The following is a 24,879-nucleotide window of genomic DNA, read 5'->3' on the forward strand; positions in this document are numbered from 1 at the left end:
AATTATAGGTATGTTTTGAATCTAGAGTTCTTACCCATAGGCCACAAACTACTGTAGCCTACAAAATGCACATTTCAGCACCACTGTGAGGCTTTTCTGAAGAAAACTGGCCTGGGATACATTCTTAAAATGCTGAGTCTGAATCTCAAGGTTAATATTTGACATAGCTTCTGTATCTAATAAGACATTTGAAAGAAGGTTATTTAACAAGAGGAAGACTTTAGCTTTCAGAACTGAAAGCAAACCCAGGGAAACAGTGAGGCAATGTGAATCCAACACCAGAGTAAACAAACTAGCAATTAACAGCCTATACCATTAGAATTAATCTTCAAATCAGTGAACCAAGCTCGGCTTTGCTGCTTATACCACACCTCCATTCCATTCCTCCATTCACTTACTGCCCTCTTCATCTAGATTTGCTGTTTTCTTGGACCTATAATTAGACACTTTCACTTCTCTCAATCAAATTGAAGCATAATTTCCTGCTTAGATCTGAGGTTCTTCCCTGTGCCTTCTACAATGACTCGTCAGCATCACCTTTGGTGAAGACTATTCCTGCACCCAGCCTGTACCACCGGCTCAGGACTTCAGAAGTCTCTCCAGTGCCAGCTTAAGGAGCATATACAAAAATACCTTCTATGATAACTAGTATTTTCCTGGCAAATTAGTATTTTACCTTAAAATTAACACCCATACTGCAACTCCTTATCTTTGGATTTCTTATTTACTTATTTGTTTGTTTGTTTTTCAAGGCAGGGTTTATCTGTGTAACAGCTCTGGTTGTCCTGCTCAAGGCTGGCCTTGAACTCACAGAGACCCACCTGCCTCAGCCTCCCAAGTGCTGGGATTATAGGAGTGTGCCACCACTGCCTGGCTTGTTTAAAGAGAGTTTTAATGAAGAGCTTTAAGGACAAGAAATTCTGAGGCTTCTTGAAACTCAAGTAGAATAAAGTTTCACGTGTCATAAGATTTGCTCTCATATGGTATACAATGCAAAGACAAATAGTCTATTTACAGAATTGTACAGATACCACAACTACCTAACTTCAGAGCCGCCTCATTCAATAAAGCAGTTATTTTCAACTTGTAGGTCATGACCCCTATGGAAATCACGTATCAGATATTCTGCATATCAGATATTTACATTACAATTCATAACAGCAGCAAAATTACATTTATAAAGTAGCAACAAAATAATTTTATGGTGGGGGTCACCACAACAGGAGGAGCTGTATTAAAGGGTTGCAGCATGAAAGCCAATGCCTTAAAGGAACCCTGCTATCATCAGTCCCTCCCATTTTCTTCTCTGTCAAAGACAACCACTACTGAATTTGCCATACTTTTACCACTGCCCTTCCCACAGCTTATGTAAGTGGAGCTATATAATTCATGCCATTATTCTGCTTCTTTCACTTAGAAGAATTTCCAACCTTACTTCTTTGTATTATACAATAATGTATTTCACGGGTATGGTAAATTGCTTTAGTGAATTACTTACTAATAATTTTTTTGTGATTTTCTATTTTAACCACTGGGGATCTAAAGTTAAAAAATGCCTTCTTTCCAATACATTAAGAAAGACATCATGATGTGAGAGATGTACAAAGAAAAACAATTGGCATATTAACTAAACAGTAGTAAAATACAAAACATCAGAATTACACTGAGGCTGGAGGGAAACAGGAAATAGTAAGAGTAAGCAAGCTATGAAGGGTTTTGATGTCATATCAAGAAATCTGGACATAATCCTCCAAGGAATGGAGAACAGTCCCTTCAGGAACAGCAAGCTCATTGCTTTCTTCACCCTTATCCTCCAGTGCCTCTGGAGAGAAAAGCCAGCCTATTTGCACACACACCCACAGACATCACAACTAAGTGAGCCATGTATTACGTCATTCTGGAAAGTCACCTTTCTGATGATCTGGTCAAGAAGTAATCCTCTTCTTTACAAATTTCAAATCTTACCTTGTACTAATATCTACTAATGCAACTGAAATCTCAGCAGTGTAACCACTGAATGAACAAATGGAGAACGGATATATAGATCAAAAGTAACTCTCTGGAAGGAAGTGAGCACAGATACCCAGGCTTAACCAGACCATGGGACAGAGAAGGAAGAAGCAGCAGCCTATGAAGAGTACAGAAGAGAAGGTCACCAGCAGCGAGTGCCGAGGAAATAAACAGGTGTGATAACAGCTACACAGTCCTCTACGTGACAGATGGCTGAGCCTCACCACACCCACTATTTCCAGCTGCCTATGAGATGGACATTATTAGCAGCATTTTATGAAAAAGAAACAAGCCTAAAAAAGTGCCACACAACCACCCTGTCGTAACCGTCCTTAGCACCACCATACCTAAAATATACAGTTTTCTCAGTTTTCAGCTGGCAAATCAGTGTTTTTTATGGATGCAAGTAAAATGACTGACAGGCTTTAAAACTGACTATTTAAGGCTTTATTCACTGCAAAGCTGACTCAAATTTTGTCTTGAAATTAAGAGAAACACTTAAAACACAGAATTGCAACCTTAGGCAAATACCAGAAGATGACTAAAATCCAGTACCATTTCTCCCAGGAAGAGTATCTTTAAGAACTATTAGAGGATTTTTAAAGTACTAGTTAGAAAATGAAATAAGATTTTAGTAATACTGTAGGGGAAAAATATGTATTCAAAAATTGAAAACAGGAAAATATAAAGTTTAATTAAAAACTTAGCTTTCTACTTAAAAATAACACATAAAAACTCCCATGTTATAAAACAAATGCGCAAGCACAAGCAGTTGGCATATCATCTATGCAGTTAAAAAGTGCCCCAAACTATGTAACTTAAAGCAAAAAAAAAAAAAAAGCTGCAGCAGGCAAAACAGCTCCTCAACAATTATTTCTTGCTTTTCAGAGCTAATGTTATTGTCATCAATTAATTTTCAGTTTTACCAATTATAATTTCTAAGTTAAGAATTTGTTTGTTTATATTAAATGGTGCTAAATTTTTGAAATTATAGTCAATGGAGCTATTTCTGCCTGCCTACACTTGAGAACTCACCACATATTCAATACTTTCTGGCAGCTATACACAGAAAAACAAAAAGAAAAGAAAAAGGGGGAGAGGAAGAGAGAGAGAGATCATCAAAAATAGCCCATAATTAAGTGATCACATTGTTCTGCATGCTTAATTTTCCAAGCAGCATTACTATAATTTACATCTTAAAAATTAATCATAAAGTAACATTAAAAATGCAGCATCCTACAAGGCCAAGTACTTAAACTTAGAGAAAACTAGTAATTAATACAGCAGTAACATCAATACAATGCTCCTAATATTAAAAGCCAAAAATGTACTATTAAGTTTAAATGAAAATTTCAGCACAGTTACTAAATTACAATTTTTGTATTAAGTATTCACTAAAGTAGTAGCACTTTAAACAGTGATTAAGATAATCAATTATATCATTTTTGTATGTTCTATTCCCTACAGAAAAATATGTACAATAATTGTATGTAACTATAAAGTTCATAAATGCAAAGTTACCAACCAAAAAAATTAATGAAATAAACAAAACATACTTGGTTTCATCCATCACTTCTACTTCTGTAGGGGCTGTGATGGGTGCGTTTGATCGTCCTGCTGTGGGGTCATCTGTGTTTAACTCTCCATTTGTAGAACTTACAACCTGTTCAATAAAGATAAAGAATATTTATGTATATCAAACACGTACATATAATCATATATACTAATTAAAATTAAGGCATTTAAGTTAGAAAGTTAATATGAGGAACACAAAATAATTAGTAGAACAAAGCCATCCAACATGTGCTTTAGACTTACTTCCTTTCCATCTTAAAGCTTCTACTTTCTGCTTCTCTCTAGACACTGCCTCCTACACTGAGGTTTCCATCAGTTCCTCTTGTGTGCCCATCTTCTTTGGCATATTACATATGATTGACTTCCCCTCCTGTAATCTGTTATCACTGAGACTCCAAATCACACTGCCCATTTTAAGGAACAACAGTATCATCCATACATACAGCTTAGTGTGTAGATCCACATCTGACCTGTAAGTTGGGATACTGCCCCAAACACATATCCTATCTAATGAGTTCTCACTACCTCTTATTACCACTAGGACTCAAGTATCAAAACTATATGATTTCTCCTACGGGGGAAAAAAAAAACCAAATAAACAAAAACTCAAACAAACAAAAAAGCCCATTAATTAGTCTTCTGCTCTGACTTCCATTACAAATAAAATACATTATCCACACAGCAACCAAAGTGCTCCTTTTGAGGTATAAATCTCACTGAGATAATTCCCTTCTGAAAAGTCCCAACCTTTGGCTTCTCATTTAACTTAAAATGAAAAGCTGTATTCCCCACATGCTACACTTCCATATAACCTACTGTCTGCCTAATTCATTAATACCTCATTAGCTCACCAGCTTCTACCTAACATATCAAGTCAGGCCTTAGCACTGTCCACTGTCACTGGCTTTTTCTAGCATATGCCTAAGATTTCTAAGTAGAAACAGTCTTTAATGCTGCATTTTGTTTTCGACTCTTTGTATTTGTGTTGATTTTCATTCAATTGTTTTTATGTTCAACATATGGTATCTCTATGTAGCCCTGGCTATCTTGAAACCTGAACTCATAGAGACATGTACGCCTCTGCTTTCCAGGTGCTAGGATTAAAGACACATACCATCACTGGGCTTCTTCATATGTTTTTGGTTTTGTCTTGATGCTATTTCCTGATTTATCTATTTTGCTGTTAATAATCTGCCTCTATTAAAAGTGTCTCATGCTGGGCGGTGGTGGCGCACACCTTTAATCCTAGCATTTGGGAGGCAGAGGTAGGCGGATCTCTTTGAGTTAGAGGCCAGCCTGGTCTACTCGAGCTAGTTCCAAAACATGCTCCAAAGCTGAAACCTTGTCTTAAAAAAAAAAAAGAAAAGAAAAAAAAAAAAAGAAAAAAACCTGTGCTTCATGAGAGCAGTAATCTCATCTTGCTCTCTAATAACATGACACAGAACACTCTACTTATTTGTCAGAATACATGAATATAGCCATCATGAATGATATTCTAAGACTTTTAAGATTATAATAACAAAATTCCTAAATTATCCATGGCCCTACAAGCTCATATGATTATTCTTTTCTTTCCTCTTAATGTTAAATTGGAAAGGCTGGTCACACCCCATGCTTCCCTTCTCCCTACAGTTCACCCATTCCCTTTTGCCTTATCATCACCCGGTCTGCTCTGTCTTTACTTTCAAATTGAGAATTCCCTTGAAAACAGCTAGTGAAGTCTGAAAATGTATTCTGCAAGTTTTGCTCATTCCTCATTTCCCTACACAATTTCTGTATTTGTTGGCATCAGCTGATCACTCTTCTCTCTATATAGACTTATCTAGACTCTATATTAAGGTGGATTTATATCCAAAACTAGCTGTACCACTAGCAGCTAATCAAGCATGAGAAAGATACTTTGATCTTGCTAAATCTTGGGGTCCTCAACTATGAAATGGAAAATGGTGTCTACTTAACTGTCAGCTGAAATGGCCCGTATATCTAGCTAGAGATCAAGCAGTGGTGGCCATCACCACTATCAGCCGGCCTTTTGAAGGGGTACATTACAAAGGAAAAATGAAGGTACAATGCTACAGGGAAGCCCAAATCAATCAACGAAGCAAATACATTTTTAAAAATTTCACATCAAATTCTAAAAAATTGGTCTATTTAGCTGACATTTCTAGAATTATGACTAAACTAGAAGGTTGAAATATCAGTGTTTTTCAAGCTGATTTGTTTTCAGGGAAGTTTATAAAAATGACAAATGATCTTAAGTTTGGCATTTCAGAATATAATCAGGTATCTTAGAATTTACTGTTATAATGCTTAAAGACATTTTAAGACATTCTGCTCTGACATTCCAACTTTGAGGGAGAAAGGAAACCAACCATATCATAGTTAGTATTTTAAGCAACTGACTCTAGTTTCACTGCGAAGTTTCAGAGGACAGGAGAAGAAAGCCTACTAGCAATTCCAAAAGCCATTCTCATAGTCAGATAAGACAGAGAAGGCCTCAGACAAAGCAGCACCTCTGTCACCAAGGATTTGTGGGGAAGAGGGTTGAGAGAGGAGTCTGCTGTACCGTCCAGGCTGTCTCTGCCTCCCTACTGCTAGAATCACTATGTCTGGCTCATGGGCAATGATTTTGCATAAAAATTCATAAAAAATTACTTATACTACTACCTTTCTGGTTTCTATTTTACTTCTCAAAGGCATGGTTACCAAGTGTATACCACAGGCTCACAATATTAATGAATCATATAGACAGCTATCCATTAACTACATCAAAAATACTAAAACACATATCAGCATTCTCTAAGACATTCATTAGAAACCATGCTAATATGTGAGATACAGTTAAAAGAATATTTTTCTGAGTTTACCGAGCCGATGCTAGTAAACACTTAAATCACTACATACTCTGGAAACTAGAGAATAACTGATAGTTGTCATTTTAAAAGATGACACCATAGTAAAATGGATTTCTCATGAACCACAAGTATGATTCGCCACAAGCAGTTTTTATTCTTTCAATCAAAATAAGGCAGATTTTCAATTTAACTTTCACTAAAAGAGACATGAATTGTAGCAAATTTCTCTGAGTATTCAAATATTTGGATAGGTAAAATGTTATTAAAACAGAAGCTCGTAATACATGAATCATACTGATTCATACCAATGTGACTCACCAGGAAACTTTCTAAACTAATGAGGTTGGAACTATTTACATAATAGAAACAATAACTACATCCTTCTATAAACACTCTTTTGTAGATATGGGTACCCCAGAAAACTATAGAGAGATTGAATTATAAGTCACTCAATTTTGTTCATTATAACTCTGAACTGTTAATGACCTGATACAGAAGACTGAGACAGCTTTAGAAATGTCTTTAGAAAGCTCACATACATAATAAGCACAACCAAACGAGAGCTCAGCTACAATGGAAATGGAGATTACTACTATCTGTTAAGATCAGGATGCTTTAAAACCTAGTTTTAGAGAACTGATCAGCAAGGTAGGAACATCACACTGGGGTGGCAAATATGTTCCTAGCCCCGAGATCAACTAAATTCTACTTTCTATTATATTTCAAATCATTCCATTTCTCTCACCTCTACTACTCACTCCTGCAACTCAGCTATAGACTTTTTTGTTTTGTTTTTCAATTTGGTTTTTCAAGACCGGGTTTCTCTGTATAGCAGCCATGGCTGTACTGGAACTCTCTGTATAGCCGTGGTTGGCCTCGAAATCACAGAGATCCTCCATCTGCCTCTACTTCCTGAGCACTTGGATTAGCACTACCACGCCCTACCGACTTTTTTGGTTTTTTAAAGACACCTGTAACACAGACTATAGGTCTTGAAGTTGGGGCAATCGTCCTTCAGCCTCCTAAGTGTTGGGATTATAGGCATGAGCTACCACACCCAGCTTCAGCTATAGACTTTTCATAGCTGTGTCTCTGACTCATGCTTCTCCCTTTAATCAAGTCTTTACCAAAGTAATCTTTAAGCTTCCAGGGTAAGCAGACAGGTTGAAGCTGCTTCTTTGTGACACCATGAAGACAGAGCAAGGTAGCAAAATTTAGACTCCATTCCAAAGAGATACAGTGGAGGAGCACTGCAAACACAAAGTGAGAGAACCAGTGCCGCATACAGACGCAGCAAAAAGAAGGCCCTGCACAGCTCTCCAGGGGAGGAGGGACAGAGCCCCTGAACAGTTCTCCAGGGAAAGAGGGGCACAGAAGTGCCATCTAAAGTTAAGCAAGGAGACAGAGACCTTGGTGAAAAGAAACCAGCAACCCTCCCCAACGAACAAGCACACAGTCTCCACAAGCCTTGAAAGTACTTCAGAGTTTAGATAGTGACTCCTCTGGTGTAACGAGTTATCAGTGTAGAAGAGGTCCTTTCTTCCACTTCCCATACCTCAGAGGGCTGAGGCCAGGTATCAGTTTAAGAGGCAACCTTGTGTTTAAGACTAAATTACCCTGGGAGCCTGATAACAAGGAGCAATCATAGTCCAGGAGGAGCCTGGAACTAACCCAACACAACTTTAAGTGAGGGATAATTACAGCAGACAGTCTTAAAGAAAGAGTCAGCAACCTCAGCTGGGGCAGCAAAAGGTATGATGGCCAGTAAACTACCCTCAATCACTAAGAACTTGCCTACCACCTAAGAACTACTGTGAATTCCAAGAAGCCCATAGCCACTGAAACCACGTATCTGCCACAAGGTTCACTGCCACAAGGACTGAGAACTCTAACGTACCAGTAGACTGCTTGAAATTTGCGACCTATGACAGAACCCAATACTGGGCAGGTTTTCAAAGAGTACAAACTTCCAGGTTTGGTGGTGTATGCACAGGCAGTGGCAAGCTGATTCTCTGTGGGTTCAAGGGACAGTCTAGTCAATGTATCCAAGTTCAGGACAACCAGGGTTACATAAAGAGACCATGTCTCAATAAACAAGCAAACAGTGGGAGACTGGTCTGTCTGTCTGAATGATATGCTTGCTTCTCCAGCTCCCCAGTACACTAGGGAGATACCTCTGACTAGAACAGCTAGACATCCCAGGGTATATAAAACAGATGGGAACAGGAAAGAATCTGTGTGGTTCACAAACTGCAAAGCTAAGATGGTTAACAGAGTCTCCTGCCTCATAAAGAAAAGAAGATACTAAAAGGAAAAATAGTTCTGTCAGGTAACCTCACACTCGTCCAGTCCTGGTTCAGCACAACCCAGAAGGGAAACAAGAGAAAAGAAAAAAAAAAAACAAGCAAACAAAGCGACTCTCCAGTTTCAAAAGATCCCCACCTACCTTCATGCCTCTTCATGAAGACACCAATTCCATTATTTTTTAAGTGAGCTAGCTTTTTACTAAATGGCTACCTACAAGCAAGTTAGTTCGCAATAACCTTCACAATTCCTGTTATTTCCACTCTCCCAACAACCATATTTTAATTCCTTCTTCGCCTTTCAAATTGTATCTGGGTTTCATGTTGTGTCCTCTGATGAAACTTCTGTTCTTATGGACTGGGGAAAAAAAATCTATTCATGTTCTTTTAATTTATATTTTTAAAGGTTATTAGCATATATTAATTAGGCATAAAACAGGTTTCATTATGCCAATTTTACTCAGGTATATAATGTATTTAATCATATTCATCCCTATTACCCTCATACTCTTCATTCCCCTCCCACTTCCGCTCATCTCCTTCCTCTTCTGAGCCAGATCTCCTACATTCATGTCTTTTTTGGCATGGGGGAAAGGGAATGGAGTCCTATGGGAACATGAGTTACCGGATACATGCAAGAGTATGGGCAATTAACAAGTGGCTGGACCCACAAAGGTACTCTAAGATTCCATATTCTTCCCTCTATGCTTCTCCATTTCCCTCTTATTATGCTTTCAGCAGTATCTTAATTTTACTTTATGTGTTTAAAAAGGGCTTTTATGTTTTTATTTTTAATAGTAATTCTTAGATCTGTCTAGATTCTTTATACATTTTCTCATTATTAGGCAATTTTTTAGCTCTTTCCTCTTTCTTCATAGTCTTCCCTCTTCTTCCTTCTCCTCTTTTATTTAACCCTGCTTCTCCTCTGCTATCTTCTTTTTTTGTTTCCTTCCTTTAATTTTACAGAACATTACATTATTCTTGCCATTTTCTGTACTACGGTCACTGGTAGTGTACATCAAGGGGCTTTAACTGATATTAAGTACATTTCTATATCACATATATTTTTTAATTGCTGCTGTTACATCAGTATGTTTTCTACTCTTTGAATGGTACTGAGGTTGAGCTCAAAGGAGCTGCTCCTTAAGAACAACCTGAAATACAAAAGGAGCAGACAGAGCAGTCACAAGACAAACAAAAAGGCAAGGCAGCACAGTAAATCCAAGAGACCTTAAGCCACTGGAACAGTTGAAATGTCAGACAAAGTATCCAGAATCTACTTCTAAAAGCAACAAATGACTCCTAGAAGGTCAAGTTCACAGTAAGAAAATGAATCCAAGATACAGACACAAAAAGCAGCAACCTACAAGAAGGCCAGCAGGAAGAGAGACTCAGTGGGGACAGGTGATGGGGACTCTGGAACTCAGTGAGATGGTAGAAAACATCACCAGAGACCAGGGAAAGCTGGAGAAAGATCAGAGGAAGGCTGAAGAAATACTACATTCAAACATAAATGAAGAAAAAATAAGCGAGCATGACAACAACATGAAAGAATTCTAGGACTCCATCAAGAAAACAAACTAAACATCCATGGGGTAGAAGACTCAGCTGAGATAAGAAGTAATAAAAGAAGGGATTAGGAGGATGAGACAAAATATCAATGAAACAAAGGAGTTGCTTCTTTGAAAATATAAACAAGATTGACAAACCTTTAGCCAAATTAATCAAAACAAAGAGACAGAAGAGCAAAAGTGTAAAATTAGAGATGAAAAGGTGAACATCACAATAACAATGAAATCCAGAGAATCCTTAGGGAATGCTCTGAAAACCTCTATTTTAAAATGACGGAAAGTCGAGAAGAAATGAGTAAATTATATTTATATAGTACCATCTACAAAAATTAAATCAGGAGGATTTAAACAACATAAATAAGCAACACGACAGAAGCAGTGATAGTCTCCTAACAAAGAAAAGCTCAGGACTGGAGGGACTCACTGCCGAATTCTCCCAGGACTAAGAACAAACGAACACTGGTGTTTCTCAAATACTTTTCTAAAACAGAAAAGGAAGGAAAACTATCCCAAATTAATTTTTGAAGAAAATATTACAGATACCAAAAACAGATAAGGAAACAACAGAAGGAGGAAAGTGTCAATCAATTTCCTCGATAAACATACATGTGAAAATTATCAATATAATACTTACAAAATTGAATTGAAAAAATACTAAAAAGAATATTCCATGATTAAATTTACTTCATTACAGGAAATGTATGAAAGATTTACTATATACATATAAAATAAATGCAACACTATTCATAATATACTTGGGAAAAGAAATCACATGACAATCTTACTAAATGTAGAAAAGACCTTTAACATATTTCTGCGTCTCTTCATAATAAAATTTCTGAACAAACAAGGAATAGAAGGAGCATTCCTCAACATCATAAAAATTATAAATACCAAACATTATACTAAATTGAAAAAAACTGAACACATTTCCTCTAAACATGATCATGAATGAGATAAAGATGTCTGGTAACTCTATTTCTATTCAATACGACGCTTAACGTTTTGGATAGATCAATACAGGAATAGAAATAAATAAAAAAGCATACAAACAGGAAAGGAAGAAATCAAATTACCCCCATTTGCAGACAACAGAGTTCCTCTATACTTCAAAAGACCTCAAAGATTCTAGTAGAAATTCTTACGACTGTGAAACAATTTCAGCAATGTAGCAGGGTACATAATCCACACTCAAATCAGTAGTTCTTTTATACAATAACAAACTTGTTGAGAAAAAAAGGGGGGGAAATTTCATTCACAAGTGCTTCAAAGCAAAAATATCCAGTCATAAAACTAAGCAAAAAGATGAAAAACTACAATAAAAAAATTTATAAAGAAATTTAAGAAGCTATAGACAATGGAAAGAATTCCCATAATCATAAATTCACAAAAGCAGTATTATTAAAATGGTTATATGACCAAAAATGTTGCAAGTTCAATGTAATCTCCAACAAAATTTCAATGACAGTCTAGACAGAAAGAGAAAACAGTTATAAACTCATATGGAAGCTTGAAGGCCTCAAATGGCCACAATAATCACAGGCATTAAGAGCAGTGGTGGGGGTAGAGACGTCAAATTATACTACAAAGATTAGTAATAAAAACAGCAGTGTGCTGGCATGAACACGGACACACAAGCCAATGGGACAGAATAAAAGGTCCAGAAATGAACGCACACAGTCACAGCCACAGACACTGGGGTAAAGACAGCCTTTTCCATAAACGGTGCTCAGAAAACTGGTTGTTTGCATGCAGAATAAGAATAGATCTATATCAATCACTCTGCACAAAAATCAATTAAAATGGATTAAATCTAAAGCCCTGAAACTGCACAAGGAAAGAAAGGGAAAACAGTTCAAGAAATAAACATCCAAGAACTGACAGTCTTCTGTATAGAAAAGAAAATTGGCAGAGTAGAGAAACAGCCTACAGGAGAAAATGTTTGTTAATTATGCATCTGAATGAGAATCAGTATCTAGAATCAATATTTTAAAAAACCTAAAAAAATTAAGCACCAAAAGCTCAGATCATTCTATCAATAAACAAATTAATACATTTTTAAAAACAAGAAAATACAAATGATTAATAAACGTAGGAAAAGTACCAAAAATCCTTAGCTGTTAGGGAACAGTGACTGAAAAGCACATCAAAACTCCATCTCATCTTGAGTTGAACCCACTAGGATCAAGTAAACAAGGCCAGACAGGGTGGAGGCAAAAGCAGGTAGATCTCTGAGAGTTTGAGGCTGCTGGCCTGTGTCCACACAGTGAGACCATGTCTTAAAAAAACAAAAAGAAAAAGAAAGCAAAAGTCCAAAGCATTAGCTAGTAAGGATGGGGTTGGGAGGAAGGAACCCTTATACTCTTCTAGTGGGCCAGTGAAGTAGTGCAACCAATGTAAAAATCAAGATAAATGTTCTTCAAAAATCAAAAATAGAACTAGCACATGATCTAACTGTACCATTTCTAAGTATATACCCACAGGAATCTGAGTTAGAATACTACAGATACCTGAGCACCTATGCTTACTGACCAAGTATTCATAGCAGCCACCTATGTAACCATCACAAATACACGCCACCAAATTAACAAACCAGGAAAATGAGATAGACATAGACAATAGAGTGTGTGTGTGTGTGTGTGTGTGTGTTTCGCATGTATGAGGGTGGTGTGCATGACTGTATATATATTTCCCACATATCTAGAGGCCAGAAGCTGACATCAGGTATCTTTTTAATTGTTCTCCAGTTTCTTTGTTGAGAAAGTGGTCTTTTGCTGATTGCAGAGCTCATTAATTCAGTTAGTCTAGCTGATTAGATTTCCTAGGGGTCCTGTCTCTGGCTGAGGTTACAAGCATGCACCACCATGACTAGCTTTACATAATCCTCTTTATGTTTTCCCAGTATCTTCAGCATCATGTTAGAGCTCTTGCCTAATGTGCTAAGATTTTATACACACGCGTGCACACACACACACACCATTTGATCATTCAAGGGGCCAAAACAAACGAATTCTTAAAAACCTCTACACCACTTCCCTTTATAAGACCATGAGAATAACACATTGCTTCCCTTTCTATCCTGATTTAGGATCAGCTATAGTACTCAATTATAATAATCACAGTAGTTAGCCTTTAGGTACTTTCCTTTCATTTCATTAGCTTTAATTTACATTTTCATTAGTCTAAGTATATATAATCATAATAATTCAAGTAATTCTGAATGTGCATAAGATAATTTGCAAATGCATTAAACACATTCTTTATTTTGCAATGGGATAAGATTCTGACATTGACATACTTGAGGTGTTAGTAAATTACTCATTAAACTTTTGAAAATGTTTACTGTATTAAGTCAGTTTATGATTGAAAAAACAGCGGAGTAAGGGAAAACTGGTCAGGATGTAAAAAGAAAAAGAAAAAATGCAAAAAAAAAGATAGGAGAGAAAAGAAATCAATAAAAATAGCATAATTTCTTATTTTGATGTATGCATTCATTCTCCTACTAGAATTCTACCGGGTAAACTGATCACACAGAATGGAACGAAGCTGGAAGGAGTCTCAACAGACTGAAAAGTTTGGGAGAGACAGGAAAAAAGTACAAGAACTCCAAGGGAAAACAGCATGAACTGCTGATGTGATGGAACAACAGCAAAATAATTCATCCTGGGAAACACATAAGAGGAGCAACAGGCCAGGAAAACAGATTCAAAGTAATCCTATAAATGGCAGGACAGATTTCTATTAGAGCCTTCGCTGTTGCAGATCTCAGATCCCTGAGCACTAGCAAAACGTGTAGCATAGCACAAACCAAAGGACTCAGAAGCAAGCAAAAATATGGGTAAACATTTTATGCAGATTAAACATACTCTGCTCACTTAGCTTCTCCAATGATATGAATTCAGGCACTCTTGCCTGAGTCTGTCACTCCTGACTTCATATAACTCTTCAAATATTTCTACTAAAAATATTACTAAAAATCTATAAATTTTTATATATAAATGGTGGTTACATACTTTAAAATGTAACAGTGAGGAAAATAAGATAGCTCCTAAGACTTAATTTTGAACTGATTTTTAAAATTTAAATAATAATGATTCAATATAGATTATGTTGATAATAATGTAGTAAAAAGAATGCAAAATTCATCAAATATGGAAAATTGTTCAAGCAGAAATATGCAGAGGAACAAAACCAAAACATAAGGCTTTCAAAGTGAAACAGGCTGAGAGAGAAGTCACCAGTGACTCTGAGCTGGTATCTAGACTGCCTTAAGGAGCCACTGTGAAGCCCTGTAAGGCTGCAGTCTCCACAATCACACCTACATAGTTACCCCTGGCGGCCAGGACAGCGCTGAGCAGCTGCTGGGGTTCCAGTGAGGAAATAACGGACGTGCTCTAAAGGTGCAGAAACTACAGCTTACTGAGTATCTATGAATGCAGTGCAAACAGGGCCATGTTTCCAAGTAGTACAGATGAAAAGTTCAGGTATCTATGAATGAAACTTGAAGGAAGCAAAGTCAGTAAAAGGGGAGAAAGTTTTGTAAATGTTTTATTTAAAGCATTAATAAAAATATTAAGCTTCACACTTAAAAATCTAGCTCAATGCATACTTAACCACACTCATTTTTTTCTAACTTGCCGTGAATATGACTTAAATACTGTTGCATGTACTTGCAAAAAATAAACCACGGCACACAAAAGTGTAGCATCGCTGGTGGTCTTACTGGACCATATTAACTTCGGTTTTGGTTAAGTAACAAAGAAATAGAATTATGGATAGAATTCGGCAACAAGCTTTCATAAGGATAGAGTATCATGCCATGAGCTCAAAAAAAGGTTAGTTGTATAAATCTGGGGAATAATCACTCATGCAAAAATCAGAAAATACCTGTACCGAGCCACCATGTCTGTCTGCTGCAAGGTGAGCTCTCAAATGATGGGGATTTGCCTGCTGAGAGTCCCAAGCTGCCCTGTGGTCTGCCGACTGCCATTTATTTAATGCATGTGGCATGCATGGAAGAAGAAAAACCCAATATGTTAAACATCTTATCCGTATAATAAACAAACAAATGTAAAAAAGGAAATTTAAAATATCCTTTCTATTCTGAATCATACATAGTTATTTATCTCTGAAGATGAAAGATTTTTTATTGATAAATTGAGGAATGGTCAGCAATAAAAATAAATTAGAACCATAAAATTTTAGAAGTAGAGAATTTGGGAAGCCATAGATCCCACAAGTTCATAAACGAATTATCCAAGAGCCAGGGAATAAACTGACATGATCGCACTGAAGGCCACCACACTGTCTTACAGAGTCCGCAGAGCTTTTCCATGAGGAACTACTTTTAGCAATGTGAGAAAAAAAAAGAAAGAAAAAAAAAACCTTAAAAGGTTGAGATCCTAGATGTTCCTCCCTTTCAGTGTATTCTGTTTCTACTACAGGTGTAACAGGAGAAAACAGAAAAGGTCTTTGAAAAGTAAAAAGCACTATGCACAATACTGTGAGACTATAACAAAACAACATTTTTAAAAATCATAATTCCACAACCTCTTTGTGGCTTTAATTTTTTAAAAGCTTGGTTCTAATTAAAGAGTCTTCTTTTATGAAACAGACTGAAAATTTTGGAGTTTCTTAGATCGCTTGGTAAATCTCTATGAGAATAAGAATAGGTTACCAGTATTAGACTAGTAAATATCAGAATGGCTTCTTAATTGCAATTTCTCTATTTCAGGAACACGCAGAAAACAGCGACAGAAGGGAGAGTTCTTAAAGTTTGGTTCTGAATTAGTAACTTTAGATAAAATCTGCATTTCATGGATAAAGACACTGGCATTCAACACTATCCTGAGGTCACAGACCTAGCTAAGAGCACAGTGGCAATTTCAGCCAGAGTCGGCTTCAATAGCGCTACCAAGCTCATGCACTAACTAAAGTCTCTAGTGCTTGTGTTTCTCTTCTTCTAGCAAATTCCACACAATCTGCCACAAAGTGCCAAGTATGCTCAGCTAAAGGAAGCCTAAGTACACCGGAGGCCAGAGTAACCTTTTATGGAACAGACGTTAAGTGTAAGTAGAAGGATATGAAAAAAAAGCTTCCTAAATTAAACTGTATAGTGCAAAATTACATAGGCCATGGCATGAAGTCTGCCATCAAAACCACTGTGAGAGTTCTGTCTTTTCATCACTCGCTAACTGCATAGCCACAATTAGTGGACTGGGAGCTGACATTTAAATAAATTATAGGAAATCAAATCTGAAAATGAAAAAGACGCTAAAACTGAGACAGATATCTGTGGCAGCTGGTGACAGACCTCTGTAAGAAAATATTAAAAACCTATGTGAACTCTTTCTGCATACACACTAACACGTACCTAACATATTATATGTTACTGTAGCTCCCTGAACTTCAACCACTGACTGCCTCTGTCTGCAGTCATTACAATGCTCAGCCCTTTTAAGGAACTCATGCTTTTCCTCTTTTGGACTGTGAACCATGGGGTCTGTCATAAAACAAAACAAAAACATAACTGATGCATGGATATTTTGAACTTTTTCTATGCACATAACTTTTCTTTAATGAGGAGACTGTATATTCAGGTTTGAAATCCCATACACAGCCTTATCCCAAAGGATTTACTGAAACATTACACATACATAGAAAATCTTCCCTGCATTTAGGGCAAAAAGAACTACAAAGGAAATACAGGCCCCACCCTTAGAGAGTTTATATTAAAAGAGCTATGTCTGTGATAAGTAGAAAGTTAGAAGCTTAAAAGTATTTAAGTTGTAAAGTAATTCAACACTAAAGGCGTCCCTTACTACAAAGCTTTTACTACAAGAGCTTGGGCATAGGAGTTTAGGGACTACCAATCACTGACAAGCTTCCAGGAACATCCAAGAAATCAACTCTAGTTTAGAAAACAGAAACACCAGCTCTCAACTTCTGAGCCCTCTGCTTACACAGCTATCTCGTCAGATTGTTCAAGTAATCAAGTAACTCTACTTAGAGTTGAATTAGTTCATGAGACTTTTCATGTGTGATTTTTTTCTGTGTCAAACTCTAAAACCAAATCTTTCTAAATCAGCTATACCATACATATTGTTAACTATGCCCTAAAGTGAGCATTTTGTCCAGGTATATGTTTTAATGAATGGTGTATTTTATCCTTTAGTTTCCATCTTGTTTTAACCATTACTTGGACTTTAACGGGATAAACGAAGTGAAAATAAAAAGAGGCAAGATAGAATCTAAATAAAAAAGAGAATCTTCTTGCAAAAAGAGACACGAACTGCTGAAGTTTTCAACAGCTGCCCATGCCTTTCCCCAGGAAACATGAACTCTCCACTCTCAATCTTACTCGTATTTCAAATCACTCTTACATACCTTATCTCTAATTTATGCTCTGTTCCAAGCAAATCAGACTGACCTATACTCCTCAAACAAATAATCTCTTGATTTTTAGTTTCTTGCCTTTCTGTTGTATTTCTTCTCTCTCCCCACCCTTTTTTCTCTTTTCTCTTCTCTTTTCCTGTCTCCTGCTCACTACTCTTAAGATGTCTTTATTCTATTATTTGCCTAAAAGAAGTCCATTTACTCTGTAGGTTCATCACAAGAAACAACATTTACTATATTTGATATGAAAATGCATATAGCATATCTTCCAAGTGGTATATTCCAAGCATATACTCCAAGTGGTACAGCTTATTCTACTTCAAAATTAAGTTATCTGTGCATTTATTGTAAAATTCATAAGAACAACAGCATCCTTGAGTTCAGATTTACTGAGAATAAATTTACATTCTATTTTATTTTATTCTATTAGAATTCTAATTAAAAATTATATTCTAGAAGTTATCATGTATTACCACTACTTTATAGGTGAGAAAATAGGGTTTAGGAAACTAATTTATGCAGAGTAAAAACACATTCATGTTCATCTGCTTCCAGGGACGAGTGAGCTCTTAGCTAAGCACCACTCAGTCACTCAGTTTAAAGCACTCTACAGACTGTCCTTTTTTGCCTCTGTATTTCTCAACACATGAATAAAAAAAAAAATCACTTTCAACAGCAGAAATTCAATAAATAACCTACTGAATTAACTACAGAGAGAAAGAGCAAAAGCTGGTATAATTTTAACACTTCCATCCTAACAGCACCAAACATTGTTTGGTTTTGACTAATTCGTAGCGTGAATTAGGAAATGGTAATTATTCTGAAATTAATGGCAAACTAAAAGCTTTCTGAAAACACAAGTACTTTCAATCCTTTCATGTGTGTATAATGTGACCCATTGAAGAAAAATGCACATCTCAATAACAAAAGTAGAGATTTCATATCCAAAGGACAGCAAACCTGGTTTTTAGACTGCTGCATCTTATCTCTGTGTTGGTGTGCTTCTCTGTTCGATGACAGAGCAGGATCTTGCTGAACGGCACCAACTGGAGTAGGCTACAAGAAAACAACAATTAGTGCTGGAATGGCCTGCTTCAGGAGTCTATCTATAATAGTTTCATTAGCTGCTTAAAAGAATCAATGAATCAATAAATGGTATTGCTAAGTAAATTACGTCTTCAAGAAGCAACACTGTTCTCAAGCAATTGATAAAAGTTTTTAAGGCAAAGTAAAAAGACCACAGTTACTTTCTAAAGTATTTTTAAGACATTTTAACACTTTTCAGTGTATTGACTTTTGTATGTAGGAAGGGTCTTCTACTGTTTTTATTAATTTTTAAGGTACTTTCTCATATTAAAAATAAAAATTTATTTATGAATCTCATATCCAATGCTTATTAAAAACATTATTATAAATTTTAAAAATACTACTTACATAACAATATTAGATATTTAATATCTTGACTCAGAAGCTTTTAAAATTCTTAATCTTGATCAAAGCAGAACATAAGTTACTATAGAAAAGTAGCAATACTATAATACCATAATACTATATAGAAATATCATATTTAATATTAAAAAAGAATTAAGATAGAAGATCCAAAATAATTCATCACCCTTTTATGAAAAGCAAGAAATTCAGTAGCAGAGCTTGTATAAAATTCCAAGTATGATGACCCCAAAGAAATGTCTCCAAACAAGAAATAAAAGGAATTCCTTACAAACTGTTCTCAATCGTCAATGGAAATATTCTATACTATTAAAATACCATAAATAATCTTTTATTTTAACAGCATAAAGTACCTACCAATTGTTTACCAATCCAGTCGTATTCATAATCAAACATATATCCTTTGCGATCAAACAAGTCGGTAAAAAGTTTTCTTAGGTAATCATAGTCTGGCTTTTCAAAAAAATCTAGCCTTCGTACATAACGAAGATATGTTGCCATTTCTTCTAGAAAGGAAATAAAAGTTATTCTGACTACGTATCTCTAAAATACTCAATAAAAGTTAACAAAATCCTATTTCAATTTAAAATTTTCAATTTTAGAAAAATTAAAAAGGGGGAAAAAAGGAGAATGGAAACAAGAGGAAAGGAAGTGAGTCATTTGGTTGTTTGTAACACTTATTACCAAAGGTTAAAACATTTTTTTAAATATTTTAATAGATATCTTGAGTTGTGCTAGATACTAGTTGAGCCACTAGTTGAGCTAGTGGCTCAATGATATAACTGTCTAATCACAAGGCATACTTCATGCATATTTTAAAATTTACTCAAAGCACTGCTAGAACTAGCTCACGTGAAGCATCTGCACTAGTTTTCTGTGTTTCCTTCCACATTAACAACACACACTAACTTACTAGCATGCAACAAAATTTCTACTCTTCACCATGAGCCATATTTAACCAACTGAGCTGGCAAAACAAGCAAAAGCATCTCAAAAAAAATCTGATGCAAGAACACAATAAGAGACTTCTTTTAATTTCTAATCAAACAATTAGTTGGGTAATAAATTTCTATGCCACATTTTATATATATAGATATAATTTATTTATTTTAGTTTGCTTTTTTGGGAGAGGGTTTCTCTTGTAGCTTGGAGCCTGTCCTGGAACTAGCTCTTGTAGACCTGGCTGGCCTCAAACTCACAGAGATCTGCTTGCTTCTGCCTCCCGAGTGCTAGGATTAAAGGTGTGCGCCACTACCATTCAGCTTTTAAGTTTTATAATTTTAAAAGTAAAGAAAAACAAAAATCTGGGTAAAGTTGTTAACTAGCTTTAAAAAAAAAAAAAGAGTATCCCAACATTATACAAAGAAACAGTAGGTTACCAGTGCTGAAATCTCAGACATGAAGATTTCGCTGCTCCTCTGATCCCACTATTCACAGTGTAACATAGTGCCCTGATGACTTTCCTCAAAGAGAGACTTTCTCGTTATTTCACTTGCTGTGTAATTACAGGGTTAATCCTCTTGGTACCTCCATTTTTTCTTGGAAAATTGCTTACACGCTTCATAATACAGTCACTCAATCTATCTAGACCTAAACTTCTAGGTCTGCCACCAATATTGCTTAATCTTCCATTTATAAAAGTTACATCGAGAGAGAAAATAAAGTTTACTGGCAGTGAATAAGGAAACATATGCTATTTCTTTGAGAACACTGACTTTATGATTATGCTACCATTACACAGAAGAGCCATGAATACAAAATGATAAAAGACCTCCATCTTGAATGAGTTAATCTTCTTTATAATTCATGTTGCAATGTACACCACATCAGATATTTAGTAACTACCAACAGCTAAGCTTTGTGGTACAGGCCACATAGGAGGCTGAAGCAGGAAGGCAGCAAGTCCCAGGCCAGACCAGGGAAAAAAGCAAGGCAACAGACAGGCCAGGGTTACTCAACAAACTTGTATCTCAAACATACAATTTTAATTAACAAAACATTTTTTAACTTAGGACTAAAAGACCTTATTTTTGCTTCTGAGTTGCCAAAAATGCTTAGAGGAGAATTATTTCAAAATGTATACACTAATATAAAATTTCACTAAAATTAGTAAAATCAGTAAGATTTTATAGTACTCTAAAAATATAAATAATATTTTTAACAAATTTGACATTTAGATTCAAACAACTAACAGTGCACTAAATGGTATCACATATTCTTCAGCATGTATTTCAACTTATTAAGAATGAATCATTGAAGAAAACATGGCTTTAGTAAGTCTTCAGTTAATTAAAAGATGGAATTTTTTTCATATAATGTCATCTTGTGGAACAAATATACAAACTTTCTGTGATCTATGCAGTAATTGTTGACAACTTTTACATCACATTTCTAGAGTGTTCATGTTTTTCAATGTATACAAAAAAGTACTTAGAAATTTAAGCAATGAAAACTAGCCTTCTTCTATGCATAAGCACATTTCAATTCGTGAAGTTTATCATCGTCCATTACCTGGGAAATTTTCACACAACACTTCTATTGGTGTAGCTCGTTTCGTGTCGCCAATTTTCTGATACCTCTCTTTTAATGTGTCAGCCTAAAGTGAAAAGAGGAGTGCAAGAATGTGGTGTTTTAAAAACTATTTAGTTGTAACAGAAGGTCTTAATACACATTAAGATTTTATGAATTCCAATAAAGAAACACAAAAAGTAATTACCTTTAAGCCTTGCCAAGGAAGACTGCCTCTCAGGAAGTACATGAACATATGTCCTAAAGCTTCTAAGTCATCTCTTCTACTCTGCTCTGAAATAGAAGAGAATAGGAAATTTCACTTTCACTTACCAGTGAAAGATGCAAAAATGGAGAATAATTACTTCTAAATTTATGACATAAATGTAAAATATGGATTTACTATTTATAAATACAGAAATCATATATAAATTCTTTCTACAAATCATCATCTTTAAAATATGCCATATGATATCTTCAGTGCTACTGAAAATTTATTTACCTGATTAGATGCCTGTCCATGGAACTTAGAGGCAAATGGAAAAGAGGCTAAATGGTCAAACTGAAATCTCTGTATCCTACAGATCCATCTTAAAGAGTCAGAGCAGAACATGCTACAGAGTCTGAGAAACCCTGGAGCTGAAAGTGCTTAAAGTTAACTTTGAATTTCCTAAACATATAGAAGGACAAAATTTCCATCTCACATATTCACTATTAATAAACAGAATTAGTATTGCAAGCACATAACAATCATGTCAGACACAGCACCACTAATAACTCCTTTACTATTATATGCTTCCCCAAGCGCAACTAGAACAACTGTCATTTTAAGGTTTTTGTTTTGTTTTTGTAATAAAATATGTAGAATATAAATGACTGATAGTAACAGACTAAGACTCTGAGAGACACAAAAATATTTCAATATTGTCACTGAAAAATTGAGATTCCTTGATTTTTAAAATACAACGATACAAATGAGAAGAAAAATACTTTGAGAAAGTGCAGCATGAAAGATGTTTCTCAAATGAGTCATTTTAGTGTGTATTATCTGAACAATAGTCAATATTTCCAGAAAAACAAACTTCCCTGAACTGATCTGCAGCAAAATGAACTTCTACCTTGCGTTCCTACTGCACCTGCTTGAATCTACAAATAATGCTTATACCGTTAATCAGTGCCTATCATTTTCCCAGACGGCAAGTTATAGGAGAGCTCTTTATTCTCACAACCCGGTAAAATAGCTTAAGGTCTCGGAGACTTAAAAAGGAAAAGTAATATAAAGAAAACATTGTTTACAAACTCCAGATGAGAACTAAAAGCACTGTGGGAACTTTTACAAGTTCAAAGAAGCTGGCCTCTTGCTAGTAGCTGATTTGTTGTATATGGTGGAGCAGAGGTAGGTGCATTTGAAAAGCTTAGTAGATGATACTGAAGTACAGTCAGGTTTGATAAATACTAGAGGGAAAAGCTTCGCTCACTGTAGTAAAATATACCCCTGACACCACACCTGCATAAGTATCACTACGATCAAGAAATTTCTCGGAGACTTTAAATAGCTCCAACCTCTAGCCCGAGGATCCCACTTACCGGCTCTGTCATTATAGATTAGATTCTTTTCATACGGTATGAATTATACAATACAGATTCCTATCTGGATTCTTTCCCTCGCCATATTTTGATGACTCCCCCATAGAGCTCCATGCATTAAGAGCTCATTGCTTTTCATGAAGACAACTACTATAAATCCACCTAATCACCTAAGTAGGCTCAAGTTTGTAGCTCTTGTGGGAGGATGATATCATGAACATTCTGAGTCTTTGTATGACCACCCATTTTCATTCAACTTGAGGAAATACTTAGGAGTCCATCACAACATCATGTGGCAGTGCATACGCAGCTTCATAAGACACTAGTTCTAAAGTATAGTGTGGAGAGATTGTGCCATTTCTGATCTCTACCAGCAATGTGAGACTGCCAGATTTTTACAAGTTTACTATCATCAGTCTTTTATATTTTATCCAGGCCAATCGCTACGACATATAAGCTTACTATGGATTAACAATATTTTACTGATGACTGATGCTCTTAAACTTCAAATGTTACTATTGTAAATCATTCATGAACTGTGTGTGTGTTTTGTATTTTCATGAAGTACAATTTATTGCTAAATTTCCCTCTTACAATTCCTACTGGCTTATGGCCAATTCAAAAAATTTCTGACTAGGCCTTGGGACCACAGATTTTCTATTTTTATAACTACAGATTTTACCATTTGGGTTCTTATATTTAAACCTACTATACGCATAGAAGTAGATTTATTTTTGCTTTATTTTTTATAAAGTAAAATAATAGATTCATTTTGGTCAATAATAATAATCTGGCTATTCTAAATTTTGACAAGATTTTCCCTGCCCCCTAAACTGTTTTTGCATTACTCTCAAAAGTCAGCTGACCATCTGTGTTCATATTCTGGACTCTATATTCTGACTTCATATATGTGTGTGCATGTGTATTATATACAATATATATGTTTGTGTGTATATATGTGTGTATGTATATATGTATGTATGTATGAATGAGAGATGGCTCAGCAGTTAAGAGCACTACCTGCTCTTCCAAAGGTCCTATGTCCAATTCCCAACAGCAACCACATGGTGGGTCACAACCATCTGTAATGTGATCTGGTGCCCTCTAGAGGAAGAGACCTGGTCACTCATCCTCATCAACTTAGACCATGAAAGTCAATATGAACAAGTTCAACAGAACCACCATATACGGGCTGCCCATACATACTTCAGCACTGCCAGGGCATACATTTTATTTTTTCGTTTTGTGTGTGTGTGTGTGTGTGTGTGTGTAATAGATATTAAACATTTTAATACAACCTTACAAATGAAACCTTACCTAAATACAAGACATAACTGATAAATTCTACTACAGGCCAAGAAATATCAAGGCAAAAAAACTCTTAGAAATAAGAGTTCTCAATCCATCATATTATACTGTTTCAAACACAAAATCACTGCAAGCTACAAAAACTATAGAAAATATCTCATAAGTAAGCTTAAAAATTCTTAAGAAGGTAACTGCAACGTTATCTGAATAAGTAATCTTCACCCTTAGAATATAAAGCTAATTAAACTTTCAAAGGTAAATCTCTGGAAATTGGGGAAGAACCTATGGGGACTCTGCGTAAGAGTGCTTGCTCTGTCT

At 35.7% G+C, this 24,879-nt stretch overlaps 1 protein-coding gene across 9 annotated transcripts in view; it reads right to left on the bottom strand.

Moving 5' to 3' along the window:
* Positions 1-24,879, bottom strand: part of Csnk1g3 (casein kinase 1 gamma 3) — a 91,034-nt gene that overhangs the window by 4,636 nt on the left and 61,519 nt on the right. For 2 of the 9 annotated variants that reach the window (XM_085699851.2, XM_048419107.3), the window contains exons 7-13: positions 21,875-21,960; positions 21,670-21,754; positions 19,516-19,664; positions 18,670-18,765; positions 15,202-15,297; positions 3,567-3,673; positions 3,046-3,069 (exon numbers count right to left, since the gene is read on the bottom strand). In XM_085699851.2, the coding sequence (XP_085555977.1) occupies positions 3,046-3,069; positions 3,567-3,673; positions 15,202-15,297; positions 18,670-18,765; positions 19,516-19,664; positions 21,670-21,754; positions 21,875-21,960 (643 nt within the window). The remainder of the gene's footprint in view (positions 1-3,045; positions 3,070-3,566; positions 3,674-15,201; positions 15,298-18,669; positions 18,766-19,515; positions 19,665-21,669; positions 21,755-21,874; positions 21,961-24,879) is intronic. The other 7 variants (XM_085699852.2, XM_085699856.2, XM_085699854.2 and 4 more) reach the window with 7 other exon arrangements.

Source organism: Myodes glareolus, chromosome 13 (genome assembly GCF_982192425.1).
Source record: "Myodes glareolus chromosome 13, mMyoGla1.1, whole genome shotgun sequence".
Classification (NCBI taxonomy): domain Eukaryota; kingdom Metazoa; phylum Chordata; class Mammalia; order Rodentia; family Cricetidae; genus Myodes; species Myodes glareolus.